Below are 20,317 nucleotides of genomic sequence, written 5' to 3' on the forward strand. Positions count from 1 at the left end.
CTTGGCACGCGATGAGGTTTTTCTAACTTGACGTGGCATGAGCAGCAGACGTAGTGACCGTGATTCATCGAATCTTAGCATTCTAGAATCTGTTTGATGACGAACAAGAAGAGGAAGTCTTTGAATTGGAACAGAATATGTACCTTCCCTTGTGTGTCTGTTTCCTGCATTCTCAGTATGCATTGGCACAAATACGTTCATTCAGTCATTATGAAAGGAAAGCTCCATCTTTTTCTTTTGCCACTTAATGTGTATTATCAAGGTATGTAGGATTCGCTACTTAATTATGTGTAATACAACTAACTAAAAACACTCTCTATCAGTATTTATATGTATTTAATTTTGTGTAATGCTGCAGATCAGATCAGATCAATTATTGTACCATTCTCTTTCTGTACACATGATGCTTCTATGTTAGCTGACTATTCTGTGCTGTATGAATGGTATATTCGCTTTGAGGCACCACAAAAAAGTAATGTTTATTTCTTGAGACATGTTGCACACTATTTCCTGCACAGAATTGAATCAACTGGATTAGTCAGAGGGGAAGCTTAAATGTTTTGCATGTTGTGATCATTTTACAGGACTAACATGAGAGCTTTATTAAAAACATGGATTGTAAGCTCTACGGGGCAGGGACTGTGTCTGCAAAATGTCTCTGTAAAGAGCTACCTAAAAACTAGCAGCGCTATACAAGAACATGCTATTATTATTAGTAGTAGTAGTATTATATAATTATTGTTTTTATTTGTATTGAGCTAAAAAATTACTTTTCATATTTAAGGTCTACATTAAATAAATTGTCATCTATGATATCACTACAGCATGTTTATAATGTGAATTGTAACAGTGAAGAGGCTACAGGTGATTTTTATGTATCAGTTTTAAAATGTTGAATAACAACTGTGGCCATACAGATCCTAGAGTGTAGGATTGTTGGAGGTTGCAATTTCTTTTAATAGACCAACATGATAGTACTTCATATATCTCTCTGTCTCTTAATCGTCACTCCTTTATCCACTCCAAGATGAAGGCCTCCCCAATGATCTTCCAGATACTGCGGTTGCAAGCCTCTCTTGTCCACGTTGCTTTAACAATTTCATATATATATATATATATATAAATTACTATATTATACATAGAAAATATTACTACAATAGTTCAACAGCTATGTCTAATAAATATGGGGAAGCCACGCTTACGTAATGATCATGACTTAATGAAACGTTTAATATTAGTAGTTGTATTTCTAGTTTTGGATTGTTGTTTATATTCTTTAGTGAATTTATTTTTTAAATAGTAGATATAAGATAAATTGAAATGTACAAGTGTATCCTGGCTGAACTGAAAAGCGATGCACACAGAGTTATAATTACAATAATAAAGAGGAGCTGCAGAAAGCTTACAGTTTTATTTTAGGACAAGCTTTCGAGGGTTTGAGGAAGAGAGTAGATCTATCAAACTTGTACTCATTTATTTTGCGCTATCGGAACTGGACTAACTACTTCCATTCAATTCTTGAGAATGAAAGAGACATTGAAAGAGGTTTCTTGAGGATGATCTTATATGTAAGGAGCTGGGATATGTAAGTTGCTGACTTAGTTTGTTTGAAAACACAGTAAGAAAATTCCACCGTGCACCTTGATTCCAAAAGTAACCATTTATGGGTGCTATACTTATGTACAAGGGCAAAACAGCATGAAAAGAATTATAATAAAGATAGTTCCCTGAATTGGGTGTGAGATGCAATAGCTTACATAATGTCACAATAGTCAATGAATAACATATACTGTATGTTGAGTGTGGTCTCTGGCCAAGTGTTTCAAGAAAGTTTTTCTGCGCATTTTCTTCTGTATGTGGATATATTATAGCTGTCAGCCTATGAACAATTAAACCGAATGTCAAGGGAGGATTAAATCACACCTAAATATTTCTATATCAGAGATGGACTTTAGTTGTACTGCTGTCCTACAGATAAGTAATAGAAAAGCTGCAGATTAGAGATTTCTCCGCTCGTTTCTCTTCTATCTTTTCAGCATGGCTCTTGGATTATGGAGTCCCCATACAACATTTGTGTTACAAGTATTAATTCAAGTTAAAGTATTATATTATTGGGTCATCAGCATTTGTATGCCTAGATTTAATATTACAAACAAATAGAATCCCAAGGAAGTCCACAAGATATATGCCGATGATTAGAGGGATATCCAAAGATTGATACAATCTTGATTCTACTTTAAGTGGAAGAGGAATTAGCTGAGAGCTCATGTTCCAATTCTAGAGCACTGCAGTTTATATAATTGATGCTCTATCATGCTAAAAGTATGTGCATAACTTCAGCAAATTGCACCTGCTAACTAACTTTATTTCATTCTGCAATGTATTTACTGGGAAGTAGACTTTTCTACTTCTACTTTTCTATCCTGCATCTCAAACACCCCTCCTCCTCTCACCCTCTGACTTCCTTGCCTCTCTTTCCCCTTTTCCAATACTTTCTCTCATTCACCCTCTTTCCTTTCCTCTTCTCACACTTTCTTGATTACGGTGCGACAAGGGGCTTCCTCCACATTAAATAAAAATATAGTTTAGCTAAAACAATAAATTGAATACAAATAAGAGAAACAGGTGGGGAGTAAAAAGACCACAGCTTTAATACTTATAAACGCAAGCAGTTATAGCATAAACAATAAAGGCTTGCTATGCTTACAATTAAGTGATTACCCAGAGAATCAATAGCTAACCCAGAATAGTAACAAAACCTCCAAAACAAGGCTGGGCAGCCACAATCCCAACCAAGTCTCAATGGCACCCGCCCATTAAGGTCTCGAACCCCTACATTATACATGGCAAGTGTTTAAAAATTCTTGCAAATGAAAGCTGTGGAATTTCAATACAATCAACAGAAGACACGGGTGCCCAATGCTACATCAAATTGACGTTGGTACGCAGGCTTACGACGCTTTGGCCAAAGGGTTTAACTAAACAACCAAGTAATTACTATTATTATACAAGTATTTAAATTTTATACTCATTACCATATATGTTTTGTCAATTTGATGTAGCATTGGGCACCCGTGTCTTCTGTTGTACGTATACATTTGCCACGCTCAGTAGCACTCATTTTGGCATAAATATATAATCATGATGTGGTGGATGTAGGAGTTTGAGCTATCTGGGAATATGTGTTAATGAATTTCAATACATAACACATACAACTATTTAAATAAAATATAACTATATACAGTACATTTATCTATTTTTTAAATGAAATATGTCATATTAAATATAACAAATAACAAAATTACATACAAAATATATTAAAATAAACCGTTATAAAATAAATATCTAAAGGGAAGGGAGGGTGGGACAATCGCTTTGCTAAAAAGGATGTCACCAAGGTATATTCCGACCGACTAATTCTAAAACTAATACTCTCAAACATTCTAACACCCACATGAGTAAATATTCAAATTCTACCCCTCTCCCCTCAATCTATGTGGCTTTTCCCAAGGCCCTCTCGCAAAGTCATGTAGATCCTCAATTACTAATGTCAGAATCAACCTCTCCAGCTCCCTTTCCATCTTTCCCTTCCACTTTTCATTGTCAACTGTGTTTTTATCCCCTGCATTATAGCTGCACAATATATTTTGATATGTATGTATATCTTTATTTAGATAGTGCCATCCATGTACATAGTGCTTTACAGCAGTAATGCACGTGACATAATAGAATTAAGCGCTTCATACATAAAAGTAAGATTAGGAAAAGGAGTCCCAGCCCCAAAGAATTTACAATATAAGTGGTAAGTAGGGAGAACTTACAGAGACTGTAGGGGGGTGGTATGGTAAGTGCGTTCGCAAGGGGTCATGGTAAACGGATATGATGTATAGTATCAGCCAATGGAGCTGTCCAAATGCTTCATTAAAGAGGTGTGTTTTAAAATGGGCCTTAAAGGTTGAGAGATGATGCTAGGTGGATATTGAGGGGAAAAGCATTCCAGAGGTGTGGGGCAGTGCAAGAGGTTTTAGGCACGGGAGGGCTTTAGATAAAAAAAGGGGTAGACAGAAGACATCCTCCAACAGAACGCAAGAGTTGGGCAGGTGCACAGCGAGAAATTAGGGCTGAGAAGTATGGGGGGCAGAAGATTGTGTAGCCTTAACATAGAGAAGGAGAAGTTTGAAAGTAATACAGGATTTAATCAGAAACCAGGCGAGGGATTTAAGGAGGAGAGGCTGAGATAGATTTAGGAGAGAGAAAAGTTGTTCTAGCAGCAATGTTTAGGATATATTGTAGGGAAGACCGGTGAGAGGCAGAAAGGCTGGACATTAGAAAGTTACAATATTTGAGATGGAGAGAATTAGGGCCTGCGTTAGAGTTTTAGCATTGGGGATGGGACACTTCTGCTTTGATAAAGACTGTAAAAAAATAAGGGAGAAGCAGTATGCTGTTGGCTAATACAGTGTGCCCCCAGATATGTGAAGGGGCAGGGCCACAGCACTGACACTGGACAATGGGAGCCAGCTGTGTACCAAAATAGTGTATATGTTAGGGCACAGGACTACCCAAGGGATATACATGGTAGGCAGTTTGTGTCTCAAAACTCCAGTAATGTTCATGGGGGGGAGACATTAAGTCCCAAAGGTATGTCTGAGATAACAGCATTGTTGCATAGATAAGCTATGTATATTAAAGTGTATAATGCTGTAATAAAAATGGCAGAAAATGTTGGGTATTTTAATAAATCAAGCAAACAAGGGGTTAGCATTAGTGACAAGTTGTCTATAAAAATACAATAATTGTTTTTATGGCCTATCAAGACAGGACTAACTCAAGGCAGCATATGCTTTGCCAGAGATGGGTTTAAAATATGGCTTTCCTGACACAAAAATAAACAGACCTTTTAAATACAGCAGGGCCCCGGGTATACGGCGGGTTCCGTTCCAGAGGCCCGCCGTATAGCGAAAATCGCCGGAAAGCGGATCCGGCGATTTTCAGTGCTGCCCATGCAAAAACCGGCATTTTCGCCGTTCTGCGCATGTGCGACCTGCGGTCTGCGCGCGCAACCTGCGGTCTGCGCATGCACGCCGGGCGCACCTGCCCATTCTGCGCATGCGCGATTTCAAATTCAACATGGCGGTCCCCTTCTTGGTGCCGCCGTATTAGCAGATCGCCGAAAAGCGGAGCGCCGAGAAGCGGGGCCCTACTGTACCCCTTGAAGAGTATTCCTGTAAAGGTTCCACAGAATCTCAAGGGGTGTTACTAGCCTTACCGTTCAAAAGAGATGACATATGTAATTCTGCACCTGACAGCAATTTGTAGGAATAACGAATAGATATCTGTAATCGTGCAATGAGACAAATCAAATGATACCAAACACTTCATGATTAAGAAGTGCCAACAACAGATATCTGTTTCTTAGATAAATAGAAGTTACATGATCATATTTCGTGTGTAAACGTGCATGTTAAGTAAACAGACGCAACAGTGAAGGTGGCGTCTGTCTATGTATTATGGAAATAAGGTTATGCAGTCTTTTATATTCTGTATTTGAGGGAGACTTTTAAATTTCAGAAGACAGAGTTTTTTTCTTTTAGATTGTAAATGTCAGAGATGATTTACAACAGGCGTGGTCTTATGTTGTTACAATGGGAGAAGAATAGTTCATATGTCTTACTAAGGTAATATGAAAATAAGAATTCAACAGCTGTGTTTTGGGATCAGACATGTAAATTCACTTCTACTCCAGTGACCTCTCTGGGAAGGACCTGTTCATACGGTAACGTACTTTATATGGACTCCTTATATGTTTATCCTGTTATGTTAAGAAACTGACTGCATTTATTGTAACTGTATGTGCTTGTAATATTATCTTTGTGTAATCCAAGCACTGTATTTTTATCTATATAAATCAAAACTTTAATAAGTAATGCTAAAATAGAAACAGAGACCAATAAAAAATGGAAACGGAGACCAATAAGGAACAAAAAACTGAGAATAGTTTTACAAATTGGGAACCCTTTATTGACTCCCTACCGCAGAGTGAAAAGGCCAAATATATCAGGCTTTCAGGTACACATCCAAATTGCCCAAGATCATAGATGAGGAAAACACAGGGAGAAAAGAACAAGGTTAAACGGGTATCAAGACAGGAGAACAGTACAGTATATCTGACCCTAACGTCTGTAATATGTGTCTGACTACAGTTATGTTTTGTACATTTCTGTGAGCTAATTATTTAATTTAAAAATGGTGTATTTTTGAGTTAAGTTTGAGCATCTGATTTATACCTTTTTACAAATTGTAAGTATAATTTAAACATGGAAAATTGTAAAGATGTATTAAAATCTGTTATGTTTACCAGCAATGTTGGAAAATCAAAAAAAGAACAATGAGGAATAAGTGAGGCTTTGGGCTCTGATTGAACTGTGGCATGCTCTGTAGAGAGTAAAGTTCATTTCCAAACACATTTTGCTATAACAGATTTTTGTGTGTCAAGTTCATAGTTTTGCTTAATAAACAGGGACCATTAGACGCTGCAAATTACATACTTGACACTTCTTTTGGTGGTGGCAGCATATTAACAGATAGATTGCAACTGAGTAAGGATAAATATTAATTCATTTGAAGTACCTTGTGCAGGAGAAAGGTGAGCTGGCAGGTTTAGTTGTGTGTATTAATCCTGGTTGCATATATGTCACATACTCACAAGTGTGCTGTTCGTGACAGGTGATATATTGGGAAGGATTGAGTGGAGATGTTGTTAATTTCAGGGACCTTTGCAGAAGGTGATAAGTGGGTCAGCTAGATAGCTGTGTATTAACCATAGTCCTGATGAAGCACATAAGTGCAAAATACGTAGAGGTCATGCGTTTCTATTGGCTGAGCAACAGACCAACAGTGGAGAGAGGACTAAAGATGTGTTCCAGCTGATGATGTTCATGGTCCGATCCCACTGCAAACTTCACCTGTCTGCTGTGCATCCCGATCTCCCGGTCTGTGCCTTCCAATATCTTTTTGCACATATGTAAGTTTCATCATATATTTTCTATTTATTAGAACTTTTTGTTGTCCTTAAGAGGACTTTTTTAACCGGTATAAACTACATTTTATAAACTGATTCTCAGTGCGCTTTGTGCCTTATGTCTTTGCGTGTTACTGTGAGTTCCCTTCTGGGAACTCACATTATAGGAGTTATAGGAGTACTCCTACTGATGGCTGCACGGGGAATACAGTTACTTTATTACACTAGCATGGGACAGCACGAGCAAGCATAGATTTCCTTATCTATGCTCTTTAAGTATAAAATGTATTCAATTGAGAGCAAAGCCATTTTTTTTTTTACAACTTTAGAAAGTACTGGGAGGATTCAGACTGTTATGCAGCGAGAAATTCTTTATTTCTGACCACGTCTTATTTCACACCAGCTTTGTGGAAGATGCCACAATGAGCTATTCAATCCGATTTGTGAATGTTTAAATGAGAAAAGACTGGTGCTTTAAAATATACATGGTGGTACATTTATTTTACTTTCCTTGTATTTCTAATTATATATTTGTCTTGGTTTTCTTAACAGTGTTTGCCTCTGATGACTTAAACATCACTCAGACACCAGAGCAGTTACAATTAGAGGAGGGACAGACGGGCGTTATAACGTGTTCCTGGGATATTAGCAATCCAGTTGAGAAGATCAGAGTTGAATGGAAAAGAAGAAATAGCACTTCACCAACAGAAAATGAGCATAAAAATATTTTAGCAAGTATTCTTTGGAGTACGAAAAATAAATCTGAACTTACGTACAATAACTGTAATAATTGTAGTTATAATTTAACTCGGGACGAAGCAGTGCTACAGATTCACTCGGTCAATCCGAGTGATGTGGGAATATACATCTGTGAGGTCAATTTTGAAATACCAACACTTCAAAAAGGACACGGAAATGGTACACAGTTACACGTAGGCAAATATGGTAAGAATACATAAATGTATACATGTACATAAGAAGGCAAAGAAACGTTATTAAGTATAGTATGCACAAGTGGTAAGAATACACCATATAATGTATATGCTGTATTACTGGGAGAGAACTAGAAGGAAAAAAATATGAAAGAAAAAGGAAAAAGTGTACATTATTACTATGTATGTATGTATATCTTTATTTATCTAGTGCCATCCAGGTACATAGCGCTTCCCAGCAGTAATACAATGACATAATAATATAACACATAGTGGGAATAAGCGCTTCAGACATGAAAGTAACGATAGGAAAAGGAGTCCCTGTCCCAAAGAGCTTACAATCTAAGTGGTTATTAGGAAGAACTTACAGAGACTGTAAGTGCATCTGCCAGGGGGCACATGAGATGTATAGTATCAGCCAGCGGAGCTACCCATACGCTTTGTTAAAGAGGTGTGTTTTTAGATAGGTCCTAAAGTTGGAGAGAGAGGGATCAACTCAGATATTGAGGGGAAGGGCAATACAGATATGTGAGGCAGTGAGTGAGAGAGGTTTTAGGCGGGAAAGGGCTTAGATACAAAAGGGGCAGAGAGAAGACATCCTTGAGCAGAATGTAAGAGTCAGGCAGGTGTCTAGCGAGAAATTAGTGCTGAGATGTAAGGAGGGGAAGAGGAGTGTATAGCCTTAAAAGTGAGGAGGAGAATTTTGAAAGTGATAGAGTTTCATTGGAAGCCAGGAGAGGGATTTCAGCTTGGGAGACGCTGAGACAGATTTAGGAGAGAGTAAAGTTATTCTAGCAGCAGCGTTTAGGATAGATTGTAGGGAAACAGGTGACAGGCAGGAAGGCCGGACAGTAGAAGATTACAATCATCAAGATGGGACAGAATGAGGGCCTGCATTAGAGTTTTAACAGTAGAAGGACAGAGGAAAGGATGTATCTTTGTGATGTTACAATATGAGGTAAGTGTGCTTGTGATACTGGGTGTATGATAGTACTGCCAACAGTAATGAAGAAGGGGGCAGTAGGGCCAGACTTGGGAGGAAGTATGAGAAGTTCCATCTTGGACATTTTAAGTTTGAGTCAGCATTCGATAATCCAGGATGATATACTGTAGGAGAAATATATATATATATATTAAAACAAGGCCTGTTTGCACACAAGGCCTTCAATGTAGCAAGATATATATATATACACCATAATACCGAGTTAAGTTATGGTGAGTAAAAAAAGTGACAAAAACCCTCCACAGGAAAGCAAATATGCAAATACAACTGTATGCTCATCTGCATGTCTTAGGCAGGTCTGCAACCCCGCCTTTCCCCATTATCACCCAGCATACAGCACTTCCACTCACCATAACTTAACTCAGTATTATGGTATAGCCTATCCCATAGCCTCTTATGCATATCCAGTTAAAATCAACCCCACACTGATGAGACCCATCAAGGTCGAAACAGCTGTCTGTGGGTGGTTTTCTGGGTATGCACCTTAACCCTGGCTGTGCTCAAAGCTGTGACAATGCAGCAAGCTTAAGCCTATAGGGAACCATGTTAAAAATGGTTTTTGAGGCAAAAAGTGACACTGTGTGCTCATTTGCATGTCATTTCCCAGAATCCCTTGCTGCAGTGGAAGTGCTGTATGCTGGGTGATAATGGGGAAAGGCGGGGTTGCAGACCTGCCTAAGACATGCAGATGAGCATACAGTTGTATTTGCATATATATATATATATATATATATATATATATATATATATATATATATATATATATATATATATATATATATTCAAGAATATCACTTGTGAGCACATTCACATGTCTTAGACAGGTCTACAACCCTGCAACCATTATCACCTAGTATACAGTGCTCCCACTGCAGCAAGGGATTCTGGGAAATGACATGCAAATGAGCACACAATGTGTCACCTTTTGCCTGGAATAACTATTCACATGGAGCCCATTTAAGCAGATGCATCCCCGTTCACACAGCTTTTAAGCTCCCACTGCAGCAAGGGATTCTGGGAAATGACATGCAAATAAGCACACAATTACATTTTGGGTTGCCTTTTTCACCCACCATAACTTAAAATGTGTATGGTAAACCTACACAGCCTAGAAATATTGCAAAGCAAATATAAACAACATCACACTTATGGTACCCATCAAGGTTGAAACATATCTGTGAGTGGTTTGACTTCCTTTGTTTGTCCCATGCTGTGCTTAAAAGGTGTGTGAACAGCGATGCATCTTCTTAAATGGGCTTCATGTGAATGGATATTCCAGGCAAAAGGTGACACATTGTGTGTTCATTTGCATGTCATTTCCCAGAATCCCTGGCTGCAGTGGGAGCACTGTATGTGAGGTGATAATGGTTGAGAGGCAGGGTTGCAGACCTGTGTAAGACATGTGAATGTGCTCACATGTGATATTCTTTATTGGCTATATGCTAGCGGTGCAGGATTTTTGGTGCCTTTTTAACCCACCTTAACTTAAAATTTAATAGTATATACATATACATATGGAAAGAGAACAGAACCCAATATTGTGCACTCAGAATCCTCCTAGTATGATTTTATAAAATAATAAAGTTTTATTGAAATCCACACACTTGCAAATTAAAATCATATTAAAATTCCTGAACAGAGCGCAGACTCCATTATCCTTATTATTCTCTGGATATCAGTATTATTATACTGTATAAAATTCCGTGTCCTGTGAAATGAGTGTATGCCTAGCTACTGTAGGTGTTTGCCCGGTTATACACCACTGATTATTCATATCTCTCAGAGACCTCACTTATAAGTATAACATCCCCCAACTAGCATAAATCTCTAAGGGGGGAGGAGTGAGAAACAGTGAAAGCTAACAACATTGTGACAAACATATATCTTTGTGGCACGTGATATTGCTACAGTGTTTGACTTGGAAACTTTCACAGTCGGTGGAATAATTGTATCAGGTTCACAAGCAATTTACTATTATTCAGAAGGTTAGGGATTAGTTACAGACTTATAAATTAGCCTGAAAATACACTCAAAACAGCCCTCTAGCCAGACACTAATTGGTGCTGATTTTTAAGGTACAACCTTACCCATTCAGTAGGAAGCATCTTATGGACCATTTACTAGAATCTGAAAGACCGTAAGGTGTATTACTGTTTACCCACCGCTACTAAAGATGGGCCTAAGTGCCTAATAGGAAAAATATATAAATATTCAAGTTAATTGGTACTTCTGCCTCAAACAATGACACGTTTGTTGATTTTGCAGCAAGCTCAGAGGATAACCGAACTGAACCTAACTTTATTCACATATTATTGGTTCACATTTTGGTGTTGCATTAAATCACATTTTTACAATCACTTTAAATAAAAGTATTACCCTTTTAGACAATAAGCATTATTATTTTATTCCATTTATATTAAGATAATCAAATCATTGAGCGATGATTTTAAGCGCAGAATGCAGTTGCTATTTATCAACCCCAAAATGTATTTGACACAGCATGAATATTTCATTATATAAGTTCAAAATGTATAATGTTCCCCATATGGTTATTATACATACCATCACACTAGTAGTTTATATGTGCTAATACTTAGAAATAAACAAAAAATACACATAATTCTGTTTTAACTTAATTTGTATTAATTAGGTATTCAACATGAGCAATAATTGAATAATTGAATTATTATTATTCAATAATAATATCAACAAATGATGCACATTTTTTTCCATAATTTGTATTACTTTTTAGCACTGAAAATTCTGAGACACCACAAATTTGAAACACTGTGTTAGTGCAGAGGCCCCAGGATTGTTGACCAATGTGTTTCTGTTTGACATACAATCTCGCAGCTTACCAAATAGCGTGAGAAGGGCTTATTTTTCACACTAAGATGGCATTTTGCACGGCTTCGACACAACATTTAAATGTATTGCCAGGGGAGAGCGCAGGGCCTCTGTAATTGCCTCTAACCTTCTCTTCGGCTTCTCTTGACACGTGTCTCCATGACGTCAAATGGAAATGTGTTGCCATGGCAACGCAACATCACGGAACATTGTGATGTCACAGAGATCGAGCAGAAATTGTAGGGAAAAATTACCATGGGATTTGGCCTAATGTAGATTATTGGCTACTTTAGGGAGCACAGTCATTGTTATAATAATAATAATAAAGTAATGAGTTGAACAAGTAGGAGGGGGGGTGAGGAGATTGAGTGGTGGTGAATGATATGCTGTGGTGATCATAGAGCGGAAAGGGGGAGAAAGTGTAATCAGATGTAGATTGCTTTTGCCCCAGAATTGTTCCCCTATTGTCATGATACTGTACCTGCAGAATGCCTTGTTATATGCAGTTGGTGCAATGTGCCTAATTTATCTGATCATCAATAATAATAATACATTTTTTTGGCAGAACCAAATAAACATCCAAACCAAACAAAACTATTTGCCGCCATAGCTGTTGTTGGCCTACTTGCTGTCGTGATATTGCTAGGCTACTTTCTTTGCAAAAGAAGTAAGAAAGCAGGTATGTATTTTTCTTGCATATATGTTTGTTATATTTCAGTATTTGTAGGCTTTGGGTTTTTGTTTGGCAATTTATACATAGAAGTTATAACCAGATATTAAAAAAGTTTCGGTGGATAAAATAAGTGACAAAAACCTTCCATCGCACATAGAAGTTGTAAGTACATTTTTAAGGTCACCACGCCTTGTGCAGAAGATGCAAGCGCATTGTTTATGTGGAGACAAGCGATGGATAAACAGGACAAGGGAGGAAGCCATTAAACTGTTATAGTAGTGGTTTGGCTTGAGCAGATGATGTGAATATCCGCTTGAGAGAGCACAGTTGTTAGAGGTGCCAAAAGTAACACTCATCTAAGGCTGCGGACAGGGTGACTTCTCCCGTGCGGAGGCGCGCGGAGGCTGAGGGAAAGCGGGAGCTTTCCATGGCCATACTAAACGGGCCGTGGGTGGCATTCCAGGGGGCGTTCCTAGTTGGGTGAACCGCTCGCGTGACCTGTCTGTCGCGCTGAGAAATCAGTTTAACTGTTTTCTCACGCAGCGCGTGCCCCCTCCCGCGCGCACGTGCCCGCACGCCACATGGAAGCGAACACTGCCTTAAGGCAGTCTGTTCGCACAGTGTGCTGACGCGTCCGCACGGTCTGCTGTACCATGTCCGAGGCCTAAGGGAGGGGAGCGCAAACTTTTTGGTTTCCCCCACTCCCTGCCTGCTCTTCCCCCCTTGCTTGCGGCCCCCTCCCTCCTTACCTTTGCTCCGGCATCTTTTGACATCACAACATTGATACGTAGCGTTGCCATTTGACCCCGCCGCGTCATTTGACTGGGTTGTCATGACGACGCGTCACCAGGAGCCACCAGAGAGAAGGTTGGAGACATACAGAGGCCTTGCACACTCCCTTGACATTTTATTTAAATGTCGCGGGAAGAGTGCTGGGCCTCTGTAAGCGCCACCCCCCCCCAGTTTGCGGACCCCTGATCTAAGATGCATTTCAACAGTGTGTGCATAAATATCTATCTATATAAAACCAATATAACTATTTTAATGTCTGGTTGTCTATATAAAGAATATACCCTTCATACCCGAGGAAGGACCCTGAGAGGTTAGAAAGCTTGTAACATATCAGCTACTTGTTGATCCAATAAAAGGTATCATACCCCCTACTCCCTCTCGCTCCTCTGTTACTACATGGAAGAAAGGACCGGCACGGCCCCCCACCCTTCTTTGTTAAACTTATCAGGGTAATTGGCTTTCTTAGAAACATTTGATCATCCTTAAGGTAACAACCTTACTTATTTGCAGCTTGTTAAGAAATGAATATGTTTCCCTTTTCTCCTGGCTGTCTGAATTTAATATGATCTCAATATCATGTTTATCTTTTTGACTAGTGATGGCTTTATAATCACTATACACACAATGGACAAAACAAAAAAAGAATAATTCACTTTTAGTTTTATCACCAAATGATATTAGATAAATATTTTTTTTTTAAATCCCTGCTGCTTTGGTTTACCACGAGAATGTTAGTTTTCAATTTAATTTTTTTAAATACTTATATTTTCAGATTTTAACGTGTCAATCAGCTCTATTTACCAATACGCTTGGCTGCAGTTTGTTTCTGCTGAAGGTTACAGCTCCTTCCTTAAAAGTGACATTACCAACCTGTTCCTGATGCTATTTTGATTTTTATGTATGTAGCCCATGGACCCCCACCCAATCTCATATCGGGTACCCTAGGGTGTCTCAAGGTCTGGCTACGTGTCTGAGTGTGGTGGGTACCTGCTGGCAACAGGAGGGCCTGAGTCTCCCACGATGACATGGGGGACAACAGGACAGGTCTCTGGGGTGGATGCCTTCGTTCTACTTCAATGGTGCAGCACCTCCATCTGTTGTAGGCCCCAGGGATATGGGGTGGAATACCTACTGCAGAATCCCCTCCCAGGGATGAGAGATTCCAGTCTCCACACAAGTCTCTTATAATTAGCAGTATCTCTTTATTTGTCTCTCTCTCCACAGCATGCAGACAGGTATCACATATGAGCAGCCAGCCAGCTGTACTCCCTTAGGATGTCCCTGACTCCCCTCTGGGCCTCAGGGGCACCCAAAGTGGGGCTAGCTCTTCCCTCACCCCGTAAGCAGGGTGAGAGGTACTGTCTGCTCTACTCATCTGGATCCTAACTAACTAACACCACTAGATCCGAGAGTTAGAACTCTCCAGGAACTCTACTAAATAGGAAATGCACTGCTCTTTATGGTTTCAGCAGGCACCACCCCTGTGTCTCTTGATTGGACACAGGGTCAGGTGATCTACCTTCACCATTTCAGGGCAAGTGCTTGATGTGGGGAAAACCCATGATAACTCTTGGCAAACCTGCACTTAACAGGGATTACTGCACAGGAGGAGGATAGAAATATAGCCCATAACCTTACCAGGGCTACATGTACAAAGCACAACCCTGCAGTAATGTGTTCACATAGTCACTTCTGCTAATTATTCAAACTTGCTTCAGCTCACCAGAGCTGTTTTAATGCAAATGGTATATTATATATACAGGTGCAGCCACGAGTATCCGAACACTTGCCTTGGAAAATCTGGGGCAATCTCCCAGTAATGCTACAACATTTCTGTGACATTTCTGCAGAAAGACTAATGGCCCATCGGATTAACACAGCGGGGGTCCCTGGCAGTCCCATTCAAACTGACCAGGGATCCCTGCTATGTTAATCCAATGGGCCATTAGTCTTTCTGCAGAAATGTCAGAGAAATGTTGCAGCATTACTGGGAGATTGCCCCAGATTTTTCAAAGCAGTGTTCGGATACTCGTAGCTGCATCTGTATATATAAGTAACATGGCCTTCCGGCAGTTACTTCTTGTTCTGGGCTTATCCTCTGTCAGTCATGTTAGAACAGGCAGTGGAAAGGTTAATTCCTTCACAAAGCCTGTTTGTGTATTCAGCTTTGAATATGTAGCCATATTCAAGGGCAGGCTTTGCAACATGAGGTATGTCAATCAAAGGGGTGGATATTGGTTAGAACACCCCCTGCTATGTGTGGGCCAATCTGTATCCGACTTTGTCTTGTAATGATTCAAAGTTAGAGACACTCCCCTGAGATGTCCAAATTGGGACACACCTCCTAAATTAAGTTATCAGTTAGTGAGATCAGTTAGAGAAGGGAGTTATTGAGTTGAGCTGATAGAGAGAAGGACATAGAAGAGTTCTCCCCCTCCTGCCCCACCTGGGTAAGGAGGGAGGGGAATTATGCTGCTAAGAGCAGGATGGCAGAGAATGCTGAGCAGGGCCTAGACATGCAGAGAGACAATGCTGTGTATCATACTGTATGCTGCTCTGCTGACTAAAGACCAACAGAAAAGAGATACTGCTGTGTGGAGTCACTGTCTTTGGTGAATGAGGAGTGTCAGTGGGGGTCCCTCCTCTGAAGACCCAGAGGATCCCTACTGGCTGGAAGCGTTGCTACCACCAGAGATGACCCAAGCAAGGTACCTGTCTCAACCCCTGTCCCTGTCCTGGGTTCTACCCACAACACTGCAGAGCCTCAGCCCTCCTGTTTGCCAGCAGGTCACAGCACCAAGACCCATTTAATGCAACCAGAAGGAGGGTACCCCCCCCCCCCAATCTCACGTAGGGGGGGAAGGGTGTTACATATATATTTATAGATAGATTTATCAATAAATAGATAGCATTGTGATTTATAAATGAGGATTAATATTTGCATATTGTCCATGTGCTCACTTGTGACTTCTGGTTATCATGTTGAACCACAACATTTACAAAATGGTCACCCTAAACTGGTGATTTTCACTTTGGTTTATCACAAAACATTTGCGATTTTTCACATTGTGTTGTTTTCTAAATTATTCGTATAGTAATTATGGAGACATCGTCAGTCACACTGATAAATCTATGTAGCGGATATGCTTGAATTCTGCTAACTCAGAGAAGAAGGGAACTCCATCATTTTTAACATGATGTCACTTTCATGGTGATTGAGTCTAAGGAAACCAACTACATGGACTGCCCTTTGTAGCAGAAATCAGCTCTTTGGCACCTTTTGAAACTTCTGACCCCTCTCTCTTCAAACTCTGATTTCAGTACCTTTGTGCCAACAAAAGACTTGGTCCTGGGAATGGAATAAAACAGCCATTAGGGATCTCTGCAGAGCCCGCAGAAGTAAAGCAAAACGGAAAACAACAATAACGTCTACACCTTTGTAATCTTTTACAAAACAAAGACATTATGATGGGGAATACTGCACCATTATATGAACTGAGAATTGTGCTTGTATGGGGATGATTCATTAAATTGTTATAGTGCTAATTGAGGCACTATCACACGCAAACTCAACTCAATGGCAGTATCAATTGGCACTATTGTCGTTTAACGATTTAATGAATAACCCCCATAGTCTCAATACTTTAAATTTAAGGCTAAGGGATAAATTTGAGATACGTCAAAGTGGGCGTTTTTGGCTCAATAGCCCCATAGACTTGAAATGGGGCCTTTTGTCTGAAAATAGCCAGAACGACAGCTTCGGACTATTTAAAATGTACCTCTAAGAGGAAAAAACAACAGGTCAACACCTATTAAATATAGAATGGCAACCAAATGTATGAATGCCCATAAAGTGATGCAGAAAATAATATGTTGTGTTGGTGCTATAGGATGTTGATAGCAAGGGGTGGGCCCTTTGACTCCTGTTTTTGTTTCGGTTCCAAAAAATGTTTGCGTTTGCATTTTGCTAGAAGTAGATTCATTGTGGCTTTTTTGGATTAGTAAAAAAAATTATGGAAAAGACTCAAAATTTGGGGGCTCTTTTCTCAGGAGTTCACGGGGTGTTCTTTTCCATAAAAGTTTGACCAATTTAAAAATAATAAAAGTAGAAGAAGAAAAAAATGAAAACAACAAAGAAAAGCCTATCCAAGGATGAGTTTTTCTCTGGTTTTGGGTTGAATTTAAGCTCAGTTTTGAAAGTTTGCGCCAAAGTTCAATGTGAACTTCCACATATGATTCGGAGCTTGCAAAGTTCAGATTTTGACACTGTGAACTTGCCCAGCCCTAACAGATAGGACATTAAAGCATCAGCCTTGGTGCTGCTCAATAGCTTTCTTTGTGGATCAGGTACTCAGTTGAACAAGCAAAGAATGTATGATATAACATGTTTTCATTGCTATTTCTTTAAAGAGAAAGATCTTTTAGAAGAAAGAATCCAAGAAGGTGTGGAACTAAATCGTGTCAATTCAAATATGAACCATGCAGACGAGGACAATTCGTCTTCTTCAAACTCCGAAAGATGGGTAATTACAGAACTCTCTTATCCCTGAGTTTCAAGTCATTAAAAAAGTGTAGGGTCACATGAACTGCTGTGTACATGGATGGTGCTATACAAATAAAGATATACATGTATGCATATCACAACTCCTGCCGTATATTACTGTCCTCAATACTGATGCTATACACATAGCTACTGTGCTGTATATACATATATACCTTGAATTAATGTGTAGTAATAACAAGACATCAAATCTGATATTTTGAAACATGCTATTTTCTAAAGTTAGCAAGGAACATATCAGTTGATAACTGATAAGTTGATATCACGATTGTGCCAAGAAAGAGCTTCCTTCATAAGGCGAGAAGATCAGGAAATCTTACCTGAAATTCAGACATAAGTGCATGTGTTTCTCATTTCCTATAATGACTGTTCTGCACAACAATGAGTTGATAGAATCTACAAAAACAAGTATTTAATCAAATTAGCCAATCACTGCACACAATTGTAAAACATGTAATGTAACTTGTTGAATTAATTTTTACCACTTGTTTCTGTTTTGGGTTACTAGGCTGTCTCAACAATGTATGAGTCCTACCCCTTTGATTACTTTGCGATGAAAACATCTGAACATCAAGATAACACTGAGGCCTGTTCTGCACCCAACCTGCCTGAATCCTAGTTCCTGGGAGTGTCTAACAACTCAATGATGCTCAATGGAGCTCCTTAGATAACTTTGAACCATTGTGTTTGAAGTTCCCAACTAATGTTTCACACCGCTATATGTTACAGGTCTATACAACACTGAACTGGCACATTTTGCTAAGAGGAAATTTCTATAAAAAAATAAAAGTCAGTTTATGTGTTAGGGTGATGTTTATCTCTAATGTACTAACACCTTAGCAGTGATAAAAAAATAAGTCCAACAGCACTCATTTTTTTTTGTCTTAGTATGCAAATAAGGGAGAATACCTGTACCCCACCTCAAATGCAAGAGTAACAACTGGAGTATTGCAAAAGCCATGGGTTGCCCTTCACACAAAAGGAATTTGAAATTAGAAGTCACTGAGTGACCAACACTTGGAAGCTATTAAAGATACTGTGCACTTTAGTTAGAGAGAGAGATACATATAAATTGATACAGTATAAAAAAGGTGAAATCAGTCACCTGGGCGGTCGAAACAGCACGTTTTTATAATTGTGCAATGGTCAAAAAAGAAATGAAACAATCAGAATTTCTGCCTCTTGCATTGGATAATTTCAGAGCACAGTGATGGGTTTGTAGCTCTCTGCATAAGACTGCTGACATTATTTTGCCAAATGATTATTCCTAGTTAGTGCGTAGAATAAAATTTCAACAGTTTTCACAGGTTATGCTAAACATACATTTTCGGTATCAAGGAAAGGAATTTGGGATTTGTACATGTTTTCTGTTTTAACGGAATTTCTTTGACCTATTGATCAACATGAAAATAGGACAATACAGGAGCCATTCTATAAAGCTCTTTTTTGGGGGGGGGATTAAAACCTTGCAAGAAGCACTTTAGTACATGGGTTCTCCTAATCAATAATTTTGCCCACTGTGATGAATTGCTTTATCAGATAATGTTAATTGCTTTGAATGTCCGTTCCAAGATGTAAGACGGAATCAAGCATGAATGTATTAAAGATATTCAATTTTAGTTTTTATAATCCTCGTGTTATAAATGTTCAATTTGTGAGTAAAAGTTAAGAAAGATGGTTTATTTTAGCTTCTAAATTCACGTGCAGGACAGGTAGTAATCCAGAGAAAATCCACAGGAACAAAGGTGTCCTCATAAGACCCACCCCTCATCAGCTGCACTAGTATGTATGTATATCTTTATTTATACAGCACCCACAGATGTACTTACTGTAGCGCTTTATAAGCGAGACAATACAGTACAGTACAGACATTATAGTACGAGTGCAACAAAGAAGATCACACAATAGGAAAGGAAATCCCTGCCCCGTAGAGCTCACCATCTAAGTGGTTTGATGGGAAATTTACAGAGACAGTAGGTGAGGGAATACAGTAAGTGCAGTAGATGGCAGTCATTGGTAGGAGTGACTATGGGTGTGGGACAGTAACTATGAGTCTAGGCTATTGAAATGTTTCATTTAAGAGGTGAATTTTAAGGTTGGTCGTATAGGTGGGGAGAGAAGGTGCTTGGCGTAAACTGAGTGTGAGAGAGTTCCACAGGTAATGGGCAGTTAAGGAAAATGGGTTAAAGCGAGAGAGCGCAGTAGAGGTGAAAGGGGTGAAAAGGAGACAGTTGTGGGTGAAAATGTATATGTCAAGCAGCCCTGAGGAAGGATCCTTAGTGGGCTGAAATGTCATTTTTAGTATGGACTACAATATATTCTTTTTTTGATCATTATGTTGCAGTGCTGTGTCGTATTCATCAAACTTCAGTTGGGTGAAGTATTTACTATATTTTATTGTATTTGATGCGTACAGATGCCAGTTTTCTGTATTCATATATGTTGTCCCTGTTTCTTTCTCACTTTCTCATTTAAAGAATGTACACAG

The 20,317-nt window shown here is 39.1% G+C and overlaps 1 protein-coding gene across 1 annotated transcript; it reads left to right on the plus strand.

The window, feature by feature from the left end:
• Positions 1–144: 144 nt before the first annotated feature.
• Positions 145–19,403, plus strand: TMIGD2 (transmembrane and immunoglobulin domain containing 2). Its single transcript, XM_075578925.1, has 5 exons — positions 145–262; positions 7,574–7,966; positions 12,369–12,482; positions 17,679–17,791; positions 18,338–19,403. The coding sequence occupies exons 1-5, from the start codon at positions 178–180 to the stop codon at positions 18,446–18,448; spliced, it is 816 nt and encodes a 271-aa protein (XP_075435040.1). The 5' UTR covers positions 145–177; the 3' UTR covers positions 18,449–19,403.
• Positions 19,404–20,317: the final 914 nt, after the last annotated feature.

This window comes from Ascaphus truei, chromosome 1 (assembly GCF_040206685.1).
Source record: "Ascaphus truei isolate aAscTru1 chromosome 1, aAscTru1.hap1, whole genome shotgun sequence".
Lineage (NCBI taxonomy): Eukaryota > Metazoa > Chordata > Amphibia > Anura > Ascaphidae > Ascaphus > Ascaphus truei.